This window comes from Phascolarctos cinereus, unplaced genomic scaffold (genome assembly GCF_003287225.1).
Source record: "Phascolarctos cinereus isolate Bilbo 61053 unplaced genomic scaffold, phaCin_HiC Scaffold_4;HRSCAF=312, whole genome shotgun sequence".
NCBI classification, from domain to species: Eukaryota; Metazoa; Chordata; class Mammalia; order Diprotodontia; family Phascolarctidae; genus Phascolarctos; species Phascolarctos cinereus.
In genome coordinates, this window is record NW_027555847.1 from 15,737,770 (window position 1) to 15,756,768 (window position 18,999).

The window sequence follows — 18,999 nt, forward strand, 5'->3', positions numbered from 1 at the left end:
TAATTCCAACTTGCTGGGCCTCGTTATGGCATCACTAAAATAAGAGGCTTAGACTCTAGGGGAGTCCTCAGACGCCATCTGGTCCAACACCTTAATTTTACAGATGATGAAACTGACTTGCCCAGGGTCACGCAACTGGCCTGTATAAAGGCATATTACTAGGCGTGTCCCTCCACCTCCCCTGGTGGCCAGAAGGGGAAGGGACTTGAGGAATTCCTAGGATTATGGAATTGGAGCCCGAAGCAACCTTATAGCTCATCTAGTCCACCTCCCAACACACATTTTACATGTGAGGAAACTGAGGCCCAGAGAAACAACATGACTTGCCCAGCCTCACTCAGCTCCTGGCACCAGAGTGGTGGCAGCACCAGAATTCAAACTCAGGTCCTGTGGCTCCAGGTTCAACACCCTTTCCAGAGGGCATCCTCTTTCCAATGACAGGCATACATACATCATCTGAGTAGTGTCAGCAGTGTGGATGCCATAATCCAGGTAATAGGAGTAGGGAAGATGGTCGGTGTAGACAGTGGTGACCCAGTGATAGAAATGGCAGGAGCTGGCATTTATGTGGTGATTTAAAGATTCACCAAGCACTAGGTACCCATTATTACAACAACCCTAGGAAGTGGGTGCTGCTGGGATCTCCAGATGAGGAAACTGAGGCCAGGGAAACTCTCTCAGGACTCCAAGGCCATTTCTGATCTGTGTCATACTGAGTTTATTCACACGATGAATTCTAGCCATGCCTCTTGCCTTATGAGACCTTGGGTAGGTGGATTTCCTTCCCTAGGCCTCAGTTTCCTCATCTGTAAAAGGGAAGGAGTTGAACTAGATGACCTTTAAGGGTCCTTCCAGGTCTCCATCTCTGATCCTATGTGGACATTGCTGAACTGGATCATGGGAGCAATGTAGATGGCAGAAACCAGAACAGCGTCTGCACATCTCTAGTGAGAAAGGCAACATGATAGAGCAGAAAGAGCCTGGAATGGGAGTCCCAATGCCTCTACTCAATCCCAGTCACTGGCCTCTCTGGGCCTCAGTTTCCTCACCTGTACAATGCTGGAGTTGGATCACGTGATCTCTAAGCCCGGCCTTTCCAAGTCTACCATCTTGCTCCCATCCTTCCCTCTGTTTCCACGTTCTCCTTGGGGCTCATGCCAGGGGGGAGGCTGGGTATTTAACATCCCCCCCATGGCCAAGTTCTCCTCCTCAGAGCTGGAGGAGTCACAGCGGAAGTGTCCCCCCTGCTGGAACCACTTTGCTCGGAGTTATCTGATCTGGGAGTGCTGCCCACTGTGGCTGACCATTAAGAAGAACGTCAAGTTCATCGTGATGGACCCTTTCACTGACCTCACCATCACCATCTGCATCGTGCTCAACACCCTGTTCATGGCCCTCGAACATTACAACATGACGCCTGATTTCGAGGAGATGCTGCAGGTTGGCAACCTGGTAAGACAGATGGGCAGCCCAGGAGACCCTGTGGCACAGGCACAGCCATCCTGGGTGGGGGGAGATATGGGCCCACCCTCGGGGACTCCTTAAAAGCCTCTCAGAGACAGCCAAGTGACATGGAGCAAAGAACTCTGGACTCAGAGTCCGTCGGTTATGCTGCAGAGGGAGCTCGGGGCCTGGAATCAGGAAGACCTGAGTTCAAATCTGGCCTCAGATATTTACTGGCTGTGTGACCCTGTGCCTCAGTTTCCTCATCTGTAAAATGAGGACTCTAGACTTGACAATCTCTGTTCCCTTCTAACTCTAAAGCTATGACCCTATGGATGAAGAGTTCCACTCATTTTGCTTGGCAACTAGAGGGCAGAACAAGGAGCCATGGAGGGAGGTATAGAGAGGGAAATTTGGGCCTGACGTTCAGAAAAGCTTGCTAGCCCTAAGCTGCCCCAGAGGTGGAGGGTCTTCCCTGCCTGGAGCTCTTTAAGCAGTAAGAAGGCTCTGGTAAGGATTCCTTGCTGCGTATTGGGAAGGCTCCTTCCAATTCTAAAATTCACAGAATTTAGCATAGCGCCTGGCACATAGCAGGTGCTTAATAAATATTGATTGATCGATTCAGTGGAGAAAGAGCCCCAGACTTGGCAATGGGGAAGCCCCTGGTCTGAGGGAAAAGGCCGGAGCTGCCCTGCGTGGGGCCCCAGCTTCATGGGAAACCTCCCAGAGGCCCCCAGTCTCCACAGAAAGATTTGGCTGATCCAGCAGGGAGTCCAACATGCAGGTGGGAAAACCACTCAAACGTGTGTTCAGGGTGTGTAAGCAGGCACTGTTTGCATATATATGTGTGTACATATATGTATATACACACACACATACATACATAGATACATATATATATACGTGTGTGTGTGTGTGTGTGTGTGTGTATGTGTGTGTGGACACACTCCTCATAGAGGGGATCCATATAATCGGACACAGAAATGGATGAGATAGCCCCTTCTACCTTTAAGATGCCATTGTCCTACAAGTCATTAATTCTAAGAAAAAAGGAAATAAAAGCAGTCAGATGCAGGTGGGACTGATCAAGGAATGCTGCAGGAAAGAGGAGGGTTTTTCATCTTATTTTTATTGATGTCTCGCTTTTGCATCACATCCATTTCTGAATGTACCCTTCCAGCCTCCCCTAACCAGTGAGCCATCGCTCATGGCAAAAGTTTAAAAGAAAGAAAAAAGACTTCAGCCAAACCAAATAGCACCCCCCCCCCATGGCTGATGCTGTATACCCAATTCCACATCTGTAGTTCCCTACCTCTATAGTGAAGGGAGGGAGGTTCAACCTCTCAGCTCTTCTCTGGGTCTAAACTTGGTCATTAGCATTACCCAGCCTTCTAGTGCTGGGTTTTGAAGGAAAGGAAGGGCATGGCTTATATCGTTAGGGGCAGGAGGAGGGGACATTTGGGACAGGGACAGGTAGTCCTAATTTGGGGGGGCAGGAAATGACTTGTGGAAAGGCACAGAGAGCTCACGATAGGTCTTTGCAGGGAGATCATAAAAGATGCCATTAGCAGTAAAGTAATAGGTTGTAATCAATGAATGAGTCTGCACTAGGAGTCATGGGATCATGGCTTTAGAACCAAAATGGATCTTCGAGGCCATCAAGTGCAACTCTCTCATTTTACAGATGAGGAAACTGAGCCACAGAAAAGATAAATGACTTGTTTAGGGTCCTCCAGCTGGTGAGGCAGGATTTGAACCCATGTCTTCCTAAATCGAGGTTAAGCACTCTATCCGCTATCAACGGTACCTCTCTAAGAGGACAAGACACCCAGGTTCTAATCCCAGATGGACTGTGGTGCACTGCAGGGGCTTAGGCAGATCACGACTTCTCCGGGCACAAATGATTTCTGGCCCTTCAAAACAAATTTTCACTGCCCTGGGAATAGGCATCACTCCCTGAGTGATGCAGGAAGATAAGGGACCCAAACCAGAAATGGTTCAGGCCTCCCTGGAGACTGGAAACAGGTCAGACTATGTAGCTGTCACAGTGAGGCCTCTGCAATGACTTCATTATCTACTCAGATTTGCAGAAGTAAAATATGACAGGTGTCCTCTGAGGACCAGCATCTGGGAGGGCTCTACCAGATCCTTCACATGCCCCACCTGCAGCCTCAGTCTGGATATTCCCAGCATCCTCCAGTCTCTAAAAATAGCAGGCTCCCTCCTGTCTGACAGGTCTCTTGCACTGAAGGGTTTTACCTTCCTGAAGTAATTTGTTGCTTGGCAAAGCCGTTGACTCTGTGCCAAGCTGTGCCAGCACTCGTTCTGAAACTGTCACCAAAACGATCCACCTTCTGGGGGATTTTCCTGTCTTTGCTTTGCCCCTCAAAGTGAACACAGCAACAAAAAAGGCTCCTGAGAGTTTGTAAGAGGCCTTCAAAGCAAGAGAACATGGTAGTTGTTCCGTGGGGTAGATATGGTGGAATACCACGGGCTTCATTTGAATCTGATTTTGGTTATCGTGGCTATGTTGAAACTGGGTGGTGGAAGGATGGTGCTGAGGTATTTTACATGGCTGTGGTGGGTCATGGTTAGACTGTGATTGTGTTTTATGTTGTGCTATGCTGGAGTTGCTGTTGGAACAGGCTGTGACTGTACTGGCATCTGTTTGGACTTTGTTGCAGTGTGGCTGCACTGGGTTGGGTTACATTTCTGTATGTAATTGGGTTGAATTGTGATTGTGTTACCATTAAATGGGACTTTGGTACAATAAGGTTGGGCGACCGTGGGTTGTTATTAGATTGCCGCTGGTTTGGGTTGGGATGCGACGGGGTTGTCTTGTAATCGTGTTACATGCCATTGACTTTGTTAAAATGTTGTTGGGTCATGCTGGGTTATCGTCACAGTTGTGCGGCATTGGGACAAAGTGGCATTGAGCTGTTGTGCTGGTCTTGGCTGGGATCAGGGGCGATGCAGTCGGGCAGTGTTGGGTTTTGGTAGGTTGCGTTTGGATGATGCTGGTCTGTGATTCGCTTGTGTTTTAATCATGTTGGCATGTGGTTAGGTTTTGAATCATGACTGGGTAGTAGTGTATTAGGATGTGATTGGCTTGATCATAGCAAATAACTGCTTCCATTTATATGATGGTTTAAGGTTTGCAAAGCACTTTGTGTGTTAACTCATTTCTTACATGGTCGTGGTGATTAGACTTTGTCTCAGTGTGGTTGGGTTGCAGTTGGGCTGTGTTAGGATGGGATTGGGTTAGAATGGCTTGGGTTGTATTGGTTGTTGCCAGACTGTGGCAGTTGGCAGCAGACTGGACCTTCCTCATGCTTGTGCTTTGAGGTGGCTGCTCATTTGAACCCGTAGGTCAAGGGGCTGGCATGGAGGGAACCAGATGGAATCAGACAAGAACTAAAGTGGCTTGGAAACACTTCAGGCCAAGCATTTTCTAAGAGGCAGGAAAGCCCATACTTATCCACGATGACAAGTCACCTTGGTAATTTGTTATTCTTCCGGTAAACTCTCTCTTTTCATTGGGAGCAGCTTGGCTTCTGAGACAGACCGTAGCAAGCGGAAAGCTCTAGTTCACTTTGGTGGATGGGAGCCATCCATTTCAGCCAAACATGTAACAGCAGAGTTCTCATGCTACCCTTCTACACAAGATGGAGACACATGGGTTCCATGAGCACCTAGTTTCAAGTACCAGTGGATTAGCAGTGAATGATAGGCCCGGGCACGATGTTAATCCAGGCAGGCAGATTGAGAAAGGATTAGCTAGCTGGATCCAAAGTCATTAATGGGTCGATGGTCTCGAAGGATCCCTCCTTGACGTCAGGCTGTTCAACTCACCGTTTTCATCCGTGCCTTGGATGAAGGCACAGGTGGCCCAGCTGTGAAAGTTGCAGGCAGCTAAATTGGGACAGAGAGGTAACTCGTGCGATGATATGGCAGGACCAAAAAACTCTTAGCAAGCTAGAACCATCAATTTAATAAAAATAAATGTCAAGTTTTATCTTTGGGGTCAAAAAATCAGGTTTATAACAGTATGGGCCTGGGGAGGTGAGGGGTGACCAGACAATAGTTGGTAGGAAAAAGACGTGGACAAGCTTTCTCTGAGCAGCAGTGTGCCCCAATAACCAGTGCCCACTTAGGCAGTGTTTTTCTTCAGCCTCTTGTAGGAGATGGCGCCTGAGACATACCGTCCAGAACCAGAGAGATTAGAGCACCAGCTACTGTTTGATGCCCTGGGCAGATGACCCTGCAGGATTGTGTTCAATCTGGGCACCATATTTTAGGAAGGATGCTGACAAGATGGAGAATGCACAGAGAAGGATGAGGTGGAAAGTGAGGGCCTCCAAGATGATGCCATACTATGATTGTGTAGCCTACAGAACAGAAATCATCTTTTCCCCAAACTCTCCGCTCTTCTGAACGTCCCCATTACTGTCATGGGCTCCACCCTCCTCCCACTCACCAGGATTATAACCCAGGCATCATCCTGGACTCCCCATTCTCATATCCTTGTTTCTGTTTTCACAACAGCTCTTGAAAATGCCCCCTTTTCTCCTCTGATGCTGCCCAGACCCTGGTGCAGACCCTCATCACTTCGCATGGACTATTACAATAGCCTGCTTTGGGGGGAGGGGGGCAGTCTCTCCCTACTCCAGGAAATACTCCACTCAGTCAACACAATGATTTTCCCAAAGCCCAGATCCAATCATGTCACCCCCTACTCAGTAAACTCCAGTGGCTCCCTATGGCCTCCGGGAGCAAATATAAAGTCCTCTGTTTGACATTCATGACCTTTATGACCTGGCCCCTCCCTTCCCTGTTCTCTCACGCTTTACTCCCAGGCCGTACTGGCCTTCCACCCTTCTGTGCACATAACACTCCTGCTCTTACTAACCATCTCCCATTTCTGGAATATTCTTCCTTCTCCTCTTCACCTCGTTTTCCCGGACGCCTTCAAAACTCAGCTCGAATCCTACCATCTGCAAGATGCCTTTCCAGGTGCTGCTGATGCCTGCTTTGTGAGATTGCTCACCATTTCTGCCGTCTGCTTCATGTCCGTCCACAGTCATTTGCACGTCGTCTCCTCCGTTAGAGCGTGAGCCCCTTGAGGGCAGAGGTCGCGTTCACATTTTCTGGCCATCCCCAGTGCTTAATATAGTGTCTGGCCCACAGCGGGCGCTTTGTGAATTCTTGATTAGGGTGAGCATACTGGCTACCTCCAAGTCATGAAAGGGCTTTTATGTGAAGGAGAAATGAGTTCTGCTCTACTTGGCCCCAGAGAGCAGAAGTGGGAGCCTCAGCGGGAAGTTGATAAGATGCAGGTTTAGATTCGACACAGAAGGTAGCTTCCCAGGCTTTCCCAGACCACGCTGCCAGCTCTCAGGCCTTCTTCCTCATCTACTTCCCAATGGGTCACCAACTGTGCCCCTGGAGCCTGGGGCTCTGAACCAGGCCTCCAGAACCTTCCTGGCCATGCTGTTACATACATAACTGCCCTCCCCTGCTTTCTAACTGCCCTTTATGTGTGTCCTCCCCAAAAGAATGCAAGCTCCCTGAGGAGAGGGACTCTCTAGTTTGCTTGTGTTTGTATTCCCAGAGCTTAGCTCAGTGCCTCGCACATAGGAAGCACATAAGTAATGCTTTTTCACTCATTCATTTGTCCCTAAGGATCAGAAGTTCCAGAAATGGGATAGTACTCAGCCCTGCCTGTTCTTGGCTCCATTTTGAGGGGGAGGGCAGGAAGAGGAGACACAAATTCTGTCCTCAGGAAGTTCCCAATCTGGTTGGAGAGACAAGATTCCTATCTATGGAGCAAGCATGGATGGGATTGGAAGTGGTCAGAGTAGGGGGAAGTCCATATGAGCTGAAGATGTCAGGAGGCTCCCTCGGGAGTCTGGGGCTGTGCCTTGAAAGATCAGGGCAATCTGGATGAGCATGGAGAAATAAAAGATGGCCTTGGAGACAGGAGACCCACCATGAGCAAAGATGTGAATGTGGATCATATGTTTGTTGGGAGATGGGGGAGGGAGGAGGGATAGGGAGGGAGGACTGTCAGGACACCAGCCTTGTGATGTTCCTGCATCATTCTCCAGCTCAAGGCAGCCCCGCTGGTTCAAACAAAGTCATTTCCTCGGCCCCCTCCTCCCAGCAGCATGGGCCCACATAATTGAGAATCAGCAGGTTCATTGAGATACTGACTCTAGTGACTGGCATTCATTGGGAGCACAGTGCTGGGCACCCAGCAGGCCTTCAGTGAAGGAGTTCACTGAGGATTTCCTCCCCCTGCCTCCCCCTTCAGTGGAGTTCTGTCAGGGCTGCCAGCTGCCCTCAATCTGTCCTCCAGGGCTCAGACAGAATTGGGTTATGGAATCCTTGAAACCCCCGGTTTCTTCTTTTTGTTCATTGCTGGGCTCTCTGGGACACATTCCCAGCACCCTTTGAAGCTAGCTGCAGAGCCTTGCCAGGGCTTCACCCTCTATCCATAACTTCTGGCTTCTAGGTCTGCCTGGTCTTTGGGGGCAATCCAATGCAACATTTCTGAATCCCCTCCTCTGGGCCAGGGACTACACTAGGGGTTGGGGATACAAAGGCAGGAGCACAAGCCTGCCCTCAGGGAGCCCCCAGTCTACTGGTAGGAAGGGAACAACACCAATGTATTTAAGTGACTGTTATGTGCCAGAGGCCATTAAAGGCCGGTAAGATATGCCTCCCCAAACTGAACAGTGCCTGTCCTCAGGGAGTCACCACTCTACCAGAAGAAATGGCATATATACAGTAAGTAATTACTGTGAGGTCCAGGAAAGGACGCATTGGCAGAGGTGGCCACTACACTATGCTTTGAAGGAAGCCAGGTATAGGAAGAGGCAGAGGGGAGGAGGAGGGATGTTCCCAGTGTGGAGGGGGCCCCGCGTGCAAAGGCACAGCACTGTGAGACAGGCCGTGGATGTGGCACAGGCCACAGGACCTCGTTCCCGAGGGATACTAGGCAGGGGCTGTGGCTTCTGGCCAACGGGGACTTCCCTGGAGCCAAAGGTTTAGGAGAAAGAAGAGGGGCTGCTGTCCTCGCATAACCGCATTGTACAAAGGGAGAGCTTCCAGCCAGGGAGAGCCCAAGAGTGTTTCTTCTGCAGAAATGAATGTTACCTTCACCAGAGATTTCAGTCATGCAGAGTGACAGCTGTGGCCGGGGGCTACAGGCGCTCCACTCTGTTAGCATGAACCCTCTGGCGGCTTCCCAGTTATTAATGATTATTTTTTTATTGTTCTGATGGATAATAATCCTCCTACACATCTGTGCATTTCTTTCTCAAGTATTCATCCTATTTGCTTCAGCCCTCGAAGGCTTTGTCTGCTATGTGGGGTAGCTTCCCCCTCCCAACTCTCTGCCCAGGCAGACTTCAGCTCCTCTATGAGTCGGGGCCCAGCAGCCAGCCTGGTGGTGAGCCCCTCTGACCTCAGCCAGGCGTCCCTGAGACAGTAACTGGGAGGTCCTGAGTACCTTCACTTTCTACCGGAAGCAGGGGCATCCATGGTCTGTTTTCCCTTTGCCCTCGGCAACTGGGCCCAGGATGGACAGGCAGAGGGAGGGCTGTGGGTTTGAGCTGGAAGGGACCTCAGGGGTGATCTCTGAGGGATGCAGGGAAGGAAGCCTCCCATCTGGCCTCAGAGGTCCTGGATCCAAACCCGGGCTTTGCCAGTTACTACCTCTGATGTCTACACCTGTCACTTCTCTTGTCTGGAGTTCAGTCTCCTCATCTGTAAAACAGGGGCATTGGATGAGAAAACCTTGTGGTGCAGAGCAGGGAGTAGATGACAGGATTTGGTATCAATGGACGCATTCAAGTCCTCCCCCTCCCACTTAGTGTGACCTTGGACAAGTCACAACCTCTATGGCCCAAATGAGCAAGGGTCGCCCTTTTAGCTCAAGATTGATTGTCCTCTGACCTCTGAAGTCCCTTCCACTAAATCATGGCTTAAACTCTACTATCTAGCCCAGATCCTTCATTTTAAAGATAAGGAAAGTGGGGCCCAGCGAGGCGCAGGTTCTGAGAATCATTAGATTTCTACAACCACCTTGGGCAGTATCATCACCACCAGCACCACGGAAGAGGAAGCAGCACTGGGCAATGGGGCCTCTGCCACCCAGAGGCTGAAGATGCAGCCCCCGTGCCTGGAAGGTTCTCCCTCCTTTTCTCTGCCCCTTAGAGCCCCAGTCAAGGAAGAAGGAACCTCTCTGATCTCCCTGCCACTCCCCACCATCACCATTAAATTACTTCATATAGACACTAAACCTATTGTTTTCTTAGTGTGGGGAATAGTAATAATAATAACCAGCATTTATATGGTGCTTTTAAGGTTGGCCAAGTGCTTTACAAACATCTCATCTGCTACTCACAGAAACTCTGGGTGGTATGGGGCTGTTATCATCCCCATTTTACAGATGAGGAAACTGAGGCAGGCAGGGGTTAAGTGACTTACCCAGGTCCCACAGCCATTGTCTGAGGTGGGTCATCCTGAAGCCAACTTTCTTCCATACTTCCTGCCTCTCTCACTTCATATATGTATCTTGAATTTGCTTATTTGTGTAGATATTTCCACATTGCCCCCACCCAATGGAATGCAAGCTCCCTGAGGGCAGGGCCTGTCTTTGTCTGCTCAGTGCCTAGCACCATGCCTGGCACATAGCATGCCCCTAATAGGTGGTTGTTGAGTTGAATTGAATTGACAGGAGCTGCTGGGGATTGTCTCTGACTTCCTTTTGCACCGTCTGGGAAGGCCCCCACTTCTCTGTCTGGGCCCCAGTGGCTGCCTCTTTGCCAAGGGCCTCCCCATCCCACCTCTCCTATTCTCCACCCCCAGGGCTGCTGGGAGGACCAAACAAGAAGGAGGAGTGGAGAGAGGGTGGAAGCTGCCCTCTGGGCAGTGGGCAGTGCTGCTCAGTGGCCAGGGTGCTCGCTACCATCTCTGGGGCCCTGGAAGTCACACTGCCCCTCCCTCCACAGGTGTTCACCGGCATCTTCACGGCTGAAATGACCTTCAAGATCATTGCCCTGGACCCTTACTACTACTTCCAGCAGGGCTGGAACATCTTCGACAGCATCATCGTCATCCTGAGCCTCATGGAGCTGGGCCTGTCCCGCATGGGGAACCTGTCGGTGCTGCGCTCCTTCAGACTGGTAAGGCCCCTCCTCCTTCGGGTTTCCCTGCCCTCTGTGGAGCCCTCCAAACTAGGTCCAGCATCAAGACCCAGGTTCAAGTCCCAGCTGTGCCTCTTGCTACCTGTAGGAATCGGGGTAGAACACGTCCCCCTCTGCCTCAGTTTCCTCCTCTGTGAAGTGAAGGGGCTGGACCAGGGGGTCCCAGATCCCAAATCCTCTGTCTTTTCCACCTTCTGTTCCCAGCTGAGAGTCTTCAAACTGGCCAAGTCCTGGCCCACCCTGAACACCCTCATCAAGATCATCGGCAACTCAGTGGGGGCGCTGGGCAACCTGACCCTGGTGCTGGCCATCATAGTCTTCATCTTTGCCGTGGTGGGCATGCAGCTGTTCGGGAAGAACTACTCAGAGGAGAGGCATCGTATCAGCAGCTCGGGGCTGCCCCGCTGGCATATGATGGACTTCTTCCACGCCTTCCTCATCATCTTCCGCATTCTCTGTGGGGAGTGGATAGAGACCATGTGGGACTGCATGGAGGTGGCGGGCCAGTCCCTCTGCCTGCTCGTCTTCCTCCTCGTGATGGTCATCGGCAACCTGGTGGTGAGTGCGTCACCGGCAGCTCATCCCTCCCGTCGATAGATGCTGAGCGGCAGCCCCTGTGGGCTGGGTGGGTCCTGTGGGGGTGCCGAGGAGAAAAGAGAAATTCACCACCCCTCAAAAGAGAAGCTGGTCTAGCGGGGGGATTCCAGACAGGGAGGGCCTCACATACTGCAGGTGATGTGAAAGTGCAGGGAGACAGGCTGTGGAGGGGGGGAGTGAAGTCCCATCACAATGCGGTTGTGAGAGTGTAAAGTGGGGATTGTTCCACTCTTTGCATTTGTATCAACAGTATCCAGCATAGCATCTGACTCAAAGGCAAACAGGCTGGTGGCTAGTGCAACGGGCTTGGAGACCTGGGTTCAAATCTCGCCTCTGATTTTAGCAGTGTTACCGTGGGCCAGTCCCAGAGTTTCCTTGGGCCTCAGGGGCCTCATTGGTAGAGTGGGGGCGTTGAACTAGCCACCTCTGAGGTCCCTGCTAATTCTAGAGCTGTGCATCTGTGGTGCTGTGACCCTTCCCAGGCTGGTGTGTGAGTGTGTGTGTGTGTGTGGGCGCACGTTGGAGGGGAGGGGAGGCTGTGTCTGCCTCAGTGCACTCAGGGACGAGCTGCCTTGCTCCAGACAGAAAGCAGCTTTCATTTACCTGTCAGCTGCTCGCCCACGGGAGCTCTCTGTCTGACAGCCGCTGGGAGCAGATGCTGCTGAGATAGAAGGCTTCTCCTACAGGCAGGACCAGAGTGGGGTCACCCTGGTGGGCCCCTTCTCTGGCTTTTATCTCCCATATCTGGAGGGTGGCTGGCACCTTCCCACGGGCTGTCAGCGTTCACTCTTGTAATCCTCACATCTGGATGAGGCTTTCCTCTTCCGGATCACTTTCCCAGATGTGCTTTTGTCTGATTCTGGACGCCCACCCAGCAAGGGGCACAGAATGGGTGTTGTTTTCTCCAGGGTATAGGTGAGGAAACTGACCCTCAGACTGGGCAAGGGACTCGTCCAAAGGCACACAGTTAGCTAGTTAGAGAGAAGGGAACAGAAGCCAAGACTTCTGACTGCCGGACCAGCATCATCTCCCCCACATTCCATTACCTCAGTAGACTGTGTCCTGTAGACCTGAAGCACTCTCTGCAGCCTCTCTGTGAGGGTGAAGGGGCTGAGTTGGGCGACTACCTGAAATTTCCCTTGCATGAGTTGGTGTGTACGCGACCCAGAATCAATGGAGCTGGGCAGTGAGACGGTTCGTGAAGATCAGCTTTGTGCCCACCTTCCCTGCCCATCCCAGTTCGTATGTTCATGGTCCGCTTGGAGCTGTCACTCCTTGGCAGGAGATGAGCTCAGGATTTAGGGGAGAACAGCTCAGCCTCAGCTTCTAAAGCAGAAACACTGTGTCAAAATGGGAATCAGCAGGTGGATGGAATCGGGGAGAGAGCCCAGCCCTGCCCCTGTCTCTACCTGACTTTGAACAATGCCTTTGTCCCCTCCTATGCTATTTTCACTTCTTTAAAATGAGGGAGCCTAGGAAAAGAGATGAGGAAATGAACCTCCCTCCTTTCTTTGGAGAAGTGGGGGCCTGGGGCACACACACACACACTGTCACACATGGTTGCTGGGTCCACTGATGTCACATAATTGTTTTCTTCATCACAACGGAGGCTCACTGGGGGGGAGTGAGCTGTATCCAGAAATGACTGATGCAAACAAAAGACAACGAGAGCAATGTGATTTTTCAAATAAGGGAGTGGGTGGGATTGGCTGTCCTTCAACCCCTTCCAGCTCCAGTATTCGATGAATGATTTTATGAATGGAGGGCCCGTACCTTGTGCTAACAGGCTTCTAGATCTCCCGGTCCCAAGAACAAAAGGCAATGATTATCTGTCTGCATGGAGGCCGTGGGAGGATCTCAGGTATCTCCAGGGAGTGTGGGGGCTGCAGGCAGAGCAGAGGTTTTGTATAGAACCTTCCACAGCAGCATCTCCAGCGTGTTACAGACACCATCTCCATAGCCGTCCTGGGAGCAGGGAAGGAATGGCTTATGGGAGAGAGAATTGGAACTCCCTTGAACTGGAGGAGAGGTGGTATGGAGTAGTAGATAGAGCATTGGGCTTAAAGTCAGAGAGGCTAGGGTTCAAATCTCACCTCAGACGCTTAGGTGTGTGACCCTGGGCAAGTCAGCTAACCTCGGTCTGCCTCAGTTTCCCCTTCTGCCTTGATGGTAAAGGTGTCCTAGACCAGGTGGGTCTTGCGCCAGGCACTGCAGAATGGGTAACATTTGTGTTTGGGGAGGCAGGAAGAAGGCAATCCCAGGTAGCGGAAAAAGTCTATGTCTGAGGCCCTGAATGGGGGATTCTCATGAGAAAATCAAGCTGGCTCAGAAAACTGAGAACCACGTCTTTAGCGCCCAGACTTTGTATCAACATTCTATGAAGGGCGCCTCTAGCAATGCCCACAAGAATGAGCGTGAAACGTTAGGGAAGTTTGCTTGGGTGAAGCCTTGGCCAAATTAGAATCTCAGGCAAATGGTCCTCCTGCCTCTGCATGGAGCTTTCTGGTGATGGAGGACCCAGGACCTCCTGAGCAGCCCTGCCCCACTTCTAGACAGCCCAAATCATCAGGGTATTTGTTTGTTTTTTGGGTTTTGGGGGGTTTGGGGTTTGTTTTTTTTTTAGGCAATTGGGATTAAGTGACTTGCCCAGGGTCACATGGCTAGTAAGTGTCAAGTGTTTGGTCTGAGGCCGGATTTGAACTCAGGTCCTACTGACTTCAGGGCTGGTGCTCTATCCACTGAGCCACCTAGCTGCCCCTCTGACCTCATATTGAGCTGGAATCTGCCACACACCCCCTTGTGCATGGTTCTTTCCTCTGGTGTCAAACATCTGTCTCCCCCATCCCAGCCCTGCAGGGACCTGGAGGCAGCACTCATGCCCTTCCCCAGCCACCCCTACCTTCTCTTTTCTGAGCTGAACACTGCTCTAATCTGGTTTCTATAAGTTTCCGTCCTCCAGGCCTGGCCTCAGGCATCAGTGTGCACCCTAAAATGCAGCTCCCCAAAGGGCACACAATCCTCCAGGTGTGGTCCGAGTCCAGCAGGGCAATCCCCTGGCTTCTGCTGAGGCAGCCAGCAAGAGAACACCAAGCCACTCTGTTGACTTATCTTGCTTCTCCAAGACCGTGTTCTTTGAGCTCTCCCTGCACTCTTAGACTCAGGATCTTGGAGCCGGCAGAGATGGTGGGGACCTTCATTTAGCAGTTCACGTGAAAGCCCATGTCCATGCCATCCCGTGCGTCTCTGTTCCGTTGCCTTATTGGATGAAGCCCCATTGTTCTAGCTAGCCCATCGGGATGTTCTGTGTCCTACTCTGTCATCCAGCAGAGTAAGCTGCAAGCTTGACTAGCATGCCTTCATCCAAGTCATGGATAACAATGTGAACAGAGCTAAGGATAGAAACTTGGGTCTCTCCTTCGAGACCTCCCTCCGGGTTAACACAAATCCACCTAGAACTCCTCTTTGAGATTTCCATTCACATAGTCCTAGGGCCACCTGCTTATACTAGCCAACCTATATCTCATCCTCTTGTACACAAGAACAGAGGCCCATTCTTCACTGGATGCCTTGCCGGAATCCAAAGATGCTTTATCTATGGCATCCCCTGACCACCTAGTCCAGTCTAAAGGTCAACTTTGAGTGGACGTTCCTGGGGGCAGTGGTCAACCTCTGGAGAGCACAAGGAAGTGGGCACAGCTAGAAGTTGGGCCAGGACAGGCCCAGGTAGAAAATACTAATGAGATCCTGCAGATGTCAATCTTTCAAGCCTTAAAATGGGTTGAAATGCCTAGAAGCAATAAGTCAACTAGCATTTATTAAGCACCTACTAGTACTAGGCCCCAGATATTTTGTGCTGAATCCTGGGGATAAGAAGGGAGAAAAAACTGCTCCTGCCTCAAAAGGAGGAGACAGCATCTTGTACCCCAGGCAGCTTTTCATCCTGGAAGGTCACTTCAGCCCCGGGCTTCACACCTCAAACGTATCCGCAGTCCCCCAGCTCGGACCTGGAGACAACACTGGACAAGCGTGTACATACAAGAAGCACATGCGGGAGGGAAGACAGTCCGGCAGGCAGCTCCTGAGCAAGGCCTGGAAAAAGGAAGCGAGCAGGCGGAGCGGAGATAAGAAATGGGGAGACACTCATGACCCCCATCCCAGACAAGCCGAAGCTTCAGTTCCTCAGGAGCAGGGGTGGTTTTCTCTTTGGTCTCCTTAGCACATTCATAGCATGTGCTTAATAAAAGGTCATTGACTGATTGAATCCAAGGGGCTGGCTCTTAGTCACAGAGTCTTCTGGGGTGTGGTCTTGCTATGGACCCAAAGACAACCCAACCAGGCACTCTCTACTGGTCTTCTGCCCCAAAGATCCTCCTCCTTCCCTTCCTCCTCCTCCCCCTCCTCTTCTTTCTCCTCCTCCTCTTCCTCCCTCCTCCACTTCCTCCCCCTCCTTCGGCTCCTCCCCCTCCCCTTCCCCTCCTCCTCCCCTCCACTTCCTCCCCCTCCTCCTCCTCCCTCTGCCCCTCCTTCTCCCCTTCCCTCCTCCTCCTCTTCTTCCTCCCTCCTCCTCTTCCTCTCCCTCCTCCTCCTCCCCCTCCTCCTTATTCTGCTCATCCTATTCCACTCTTTCCTCATCATCATTCACTAGAGTTCACTTAGCACACTGCCTGGCACATGGTAGGCACCCAATAAATGTTGATAGATTGATTGATTGATGTGAGGGGCTTAAGGGCAGATGTTTCATTCCTTTGCACTAGCCTTCGTCTAGCCTGACATCAGCAGTGACAGCAGCTGCATTTGTAGAATGCTGGCTGTGAGCCATCTCACCCAACAAGCTGAATAGAAGCCCCTGGATGGCAGGGACTGTTCTTGCTTCTCTTTCGGCATTCCCAGTACCAAAGATGGCGCCCACCACTTAATAAATGCCTGTTGAGCTGAACTGAACAACTCTACCAGGTAGCTGCTATGATCATGCCCCTTTTATAGATAAGTAGTTAAGTGACTTGCCCAGGGTCACACACCTAATAAGTGTCTGGGGCAAGACTTGAAGCCAGGTCTTTAAGATTTGCTAAACAGTTTGCATGAATTACCTGCCATGTGACCTGTTCCATGACTTCACCTATGACCTGAAGTGGGACATCCTCCACTGTGACCTCCCCTGCAGTGTCAGAAGGTCACAATCCCCCCCTCAATTTAGCTTTTGCCCCAATCACCTCCGCACCCCTGTCAGTCAGTAAACTGAGGCACAGGCCTCAATTAGGGGAGGCTCAGCCTTCATCCTGTAGGTTTTTCCCAGCCTCCTAGAGCCCCAGATCCTGAAGAGACCATAGAGATTACCCGGTAGCAGCCCTCTCAATTACAGCTACAGAAGGAAAGAGACTTGTCCAAAGACACACAGTGAGAGGGGCAAGATGAAGAGCCCAGGTAGCCTGACTCCCAGTCCAGGCATCTGTCTAGACTATTCCCACAGTTCCTGTTGCTTTCTAAGCCTGGAAGGGAACTTAGGGCCCCAGGTCCTTCCTGAGTCTGCTGATGAGGGTCCTGGGTGGATGACCCCCTCCCTGGAGGAGGAAGCAAGGGGGAAGGACCTCCTTCCTCCCCTCCTCCCAGCCCCAGAATAAATCCGTGCTGAGGGTTCTGGGTGACCTCTACCCAGAGGCCAGGCTGAGAGGCACTTTTCTGGCAGCTGAAATGAGCTGCCAAGCCCCTCCAAAGGCTGCCTGGTCCAGCCTACGCAGAGCCGGCCTCCGCCTCCTCCTTGATTCAGGCTGGAGCTGCCTGTCGCTGAGTGGGCGGAAGCCAACCGCTCACTGAGATTGCCATTTAAATGGGAAGTGATTATGGTTTGGGGGCTGAAAAACATCAATGATTTATCAAGAGAACTCGGAAACAGGAGGAAAAGCCTCCCTGGGCCTAAGGCAGAGAGATCCAGAGTCAGCCCAGCCCCAGAGGGGAAGAGCTGGGAGGCCAGGGGAAAGGGCCATGTGGTGTGGAAGAGAGATGACTTCTGAGGTCTCTTTCAGCTCTCAGTCACCCCTATACAAGCGTCCAGTCTACACTTGGAAATGTTCAATGAGGAGAACTCCCTACCTCCCAGGCAGCCTACTCCGCTTTGGGTTAGCTCTAATAATTAGGAGGTTTGTCCTGTTATCCACCCACCATCTGCTTCTCTGTCCTTCCACCACAGTTCCTTGTTCTACCTTCTGCAACCAAGCAGGTCCCGCCAAACACCTCTGCCCCAGGGCACCCCGGTCAGGGCCGTAAGCCTTCTCCAGGTTCCATTTCCCCATCTGCTCCACTTGATGTCTGCTTTCTGGTCCCCTTCCCACCCTAGTCACCTTTCTCTGGATGCTCTCCAGGATGTCAATACCCCCAGAACCCAACACAATCCTCCGGTTGGGTCTGGTATAGCAGGACTAGAGCTCCACCCCCTTCAGGGCACTCTTCCTCTCTTAATGGGGACTAAGATTAAACTAGCTTTGTGGCTGCCTCGGTGCGTTACTGACTTATTAACCTTGCTGTCCACCAAGGCCCCCAGATCTTTTTTCCCATGAGCATCACCTTCCCATCCCATATTTTTGCATCTGATTGTTTAAACTCAAAGGTAAATCATTACATTTATCACTATTAAATGTCCTCTTATCAGACATGTCTTCATAGACATGCATTAACTATTACCCTCCTTATCCTCTCAGGGGAAGTAGGCATGCACCACAGTGGGTGCTGGCCCTCTTACATCAGGCCAATTGTTCCAGCTTGCTGAGATCTTTTTTTTTTTTTTTGCTGAGATCTTTTGAAAACCTATTTTCTTAATAGGGAGTATTCTCTTTCCCAGGGCAGCAAGGTGGTACAGTAGATAGAGGTCCAGGACTGGAGTCAGAAAGACTCATCTTCTTGGGTTCATATCTAACCTCAGACACTTACTAGCTGTGTGACCCTGGGCAAGTCCCTTCACCCTGTTTGCCTCAGTTTCCTCATCTGTAAAATGAGCTGGAGACGGACATAGTGAACCACTCCAGTATCTTTGCCAAGAAAACCCCAAATGGGGTCACAGAGAGTCAGATATGACTGAACAACATTATCTTTCCCTCTAATTTGTGTCATTTCCAAATGTGCTAGGCATGACATCTGTTCCCTCATGCAAGTCTTTGACAGTTACTGAGATGGAGTAACAGTAACGGGAGTGCAGAGGGCCAGAAGCCAGGCCAAGGGCAAAGACGTGTGGCCCGCCACTGGAGATATTTCTCCAGCTTCATCATCTTCCCTCAATCACCAATCTTTGGGTTTTGATCCAGTTCTGATCTCACCCAACTGTACATATCACCATGTTGTCCACAAGGAGGCTTTCACAGTCAGTCAATAAACCTTCATTAAGTGCCTACCACGTGCCAGGCATTGTGTTAAGTACTTACCAAATGTCTTGCTGAAATCCATCCAATTTGTGAATACTGTTTTTGTTCAGAAAAAAAAAGGGGGGGAATTGGTCAGAAACATGATGGAGAGCCTCCTGGGTGGGGGGAGGATGTAAGAGGTTTGGGCTGTTGAATTAATGAATTGATGAATGAATGCATGAATGAAGTATGCTAACAACAACAATTATCATCGTCATCATCATCATCATAGACGATATTTACATAGTGCTTTGAAGGTTTGCAGAGTGCTCTGCTGGGGATGGAGCTGGTGAGGGGAACCGGAGTGTGAGCTTCTCGAGGGCAGTGGTTTTGCCTTTCTTTATATTTGGGTCATCCCA

At 51.0% G+C, this 18,999-nt stretch overlaps 1 protein-coding gene across 2 annotated transcripts in view; it reads left to right on the plus strand.

Moving 5' to 3' along the window:
- The window catches only part of LOC110197030 (sodium channel protein type 5 subunit alpha-like), a 188,873-nt gene that overhangs the window by 111,154 nt on the left and 58,720 nt on the right, over positions 1-18,999 (plus strand). For both annotated transcript variants that reach the window (XM_078152081.1, XM_078152080.1), the window contains 3 exons: positions 1,214-1,452; positions 10,461-10,634; positions 10,860-11,213. In XM_078152081.1, coding sequence (XP_078008207.1) covers positions 1,214-1,452; positions 10,461-10,634; positions 10,860-11,213 — 767 coding nt within the window. The remainder of the gene's footprint in view (positions 1-1,213; positions 1,453-10,460; positions 10,635-10,859; positions 11,214-18,999) is intronic.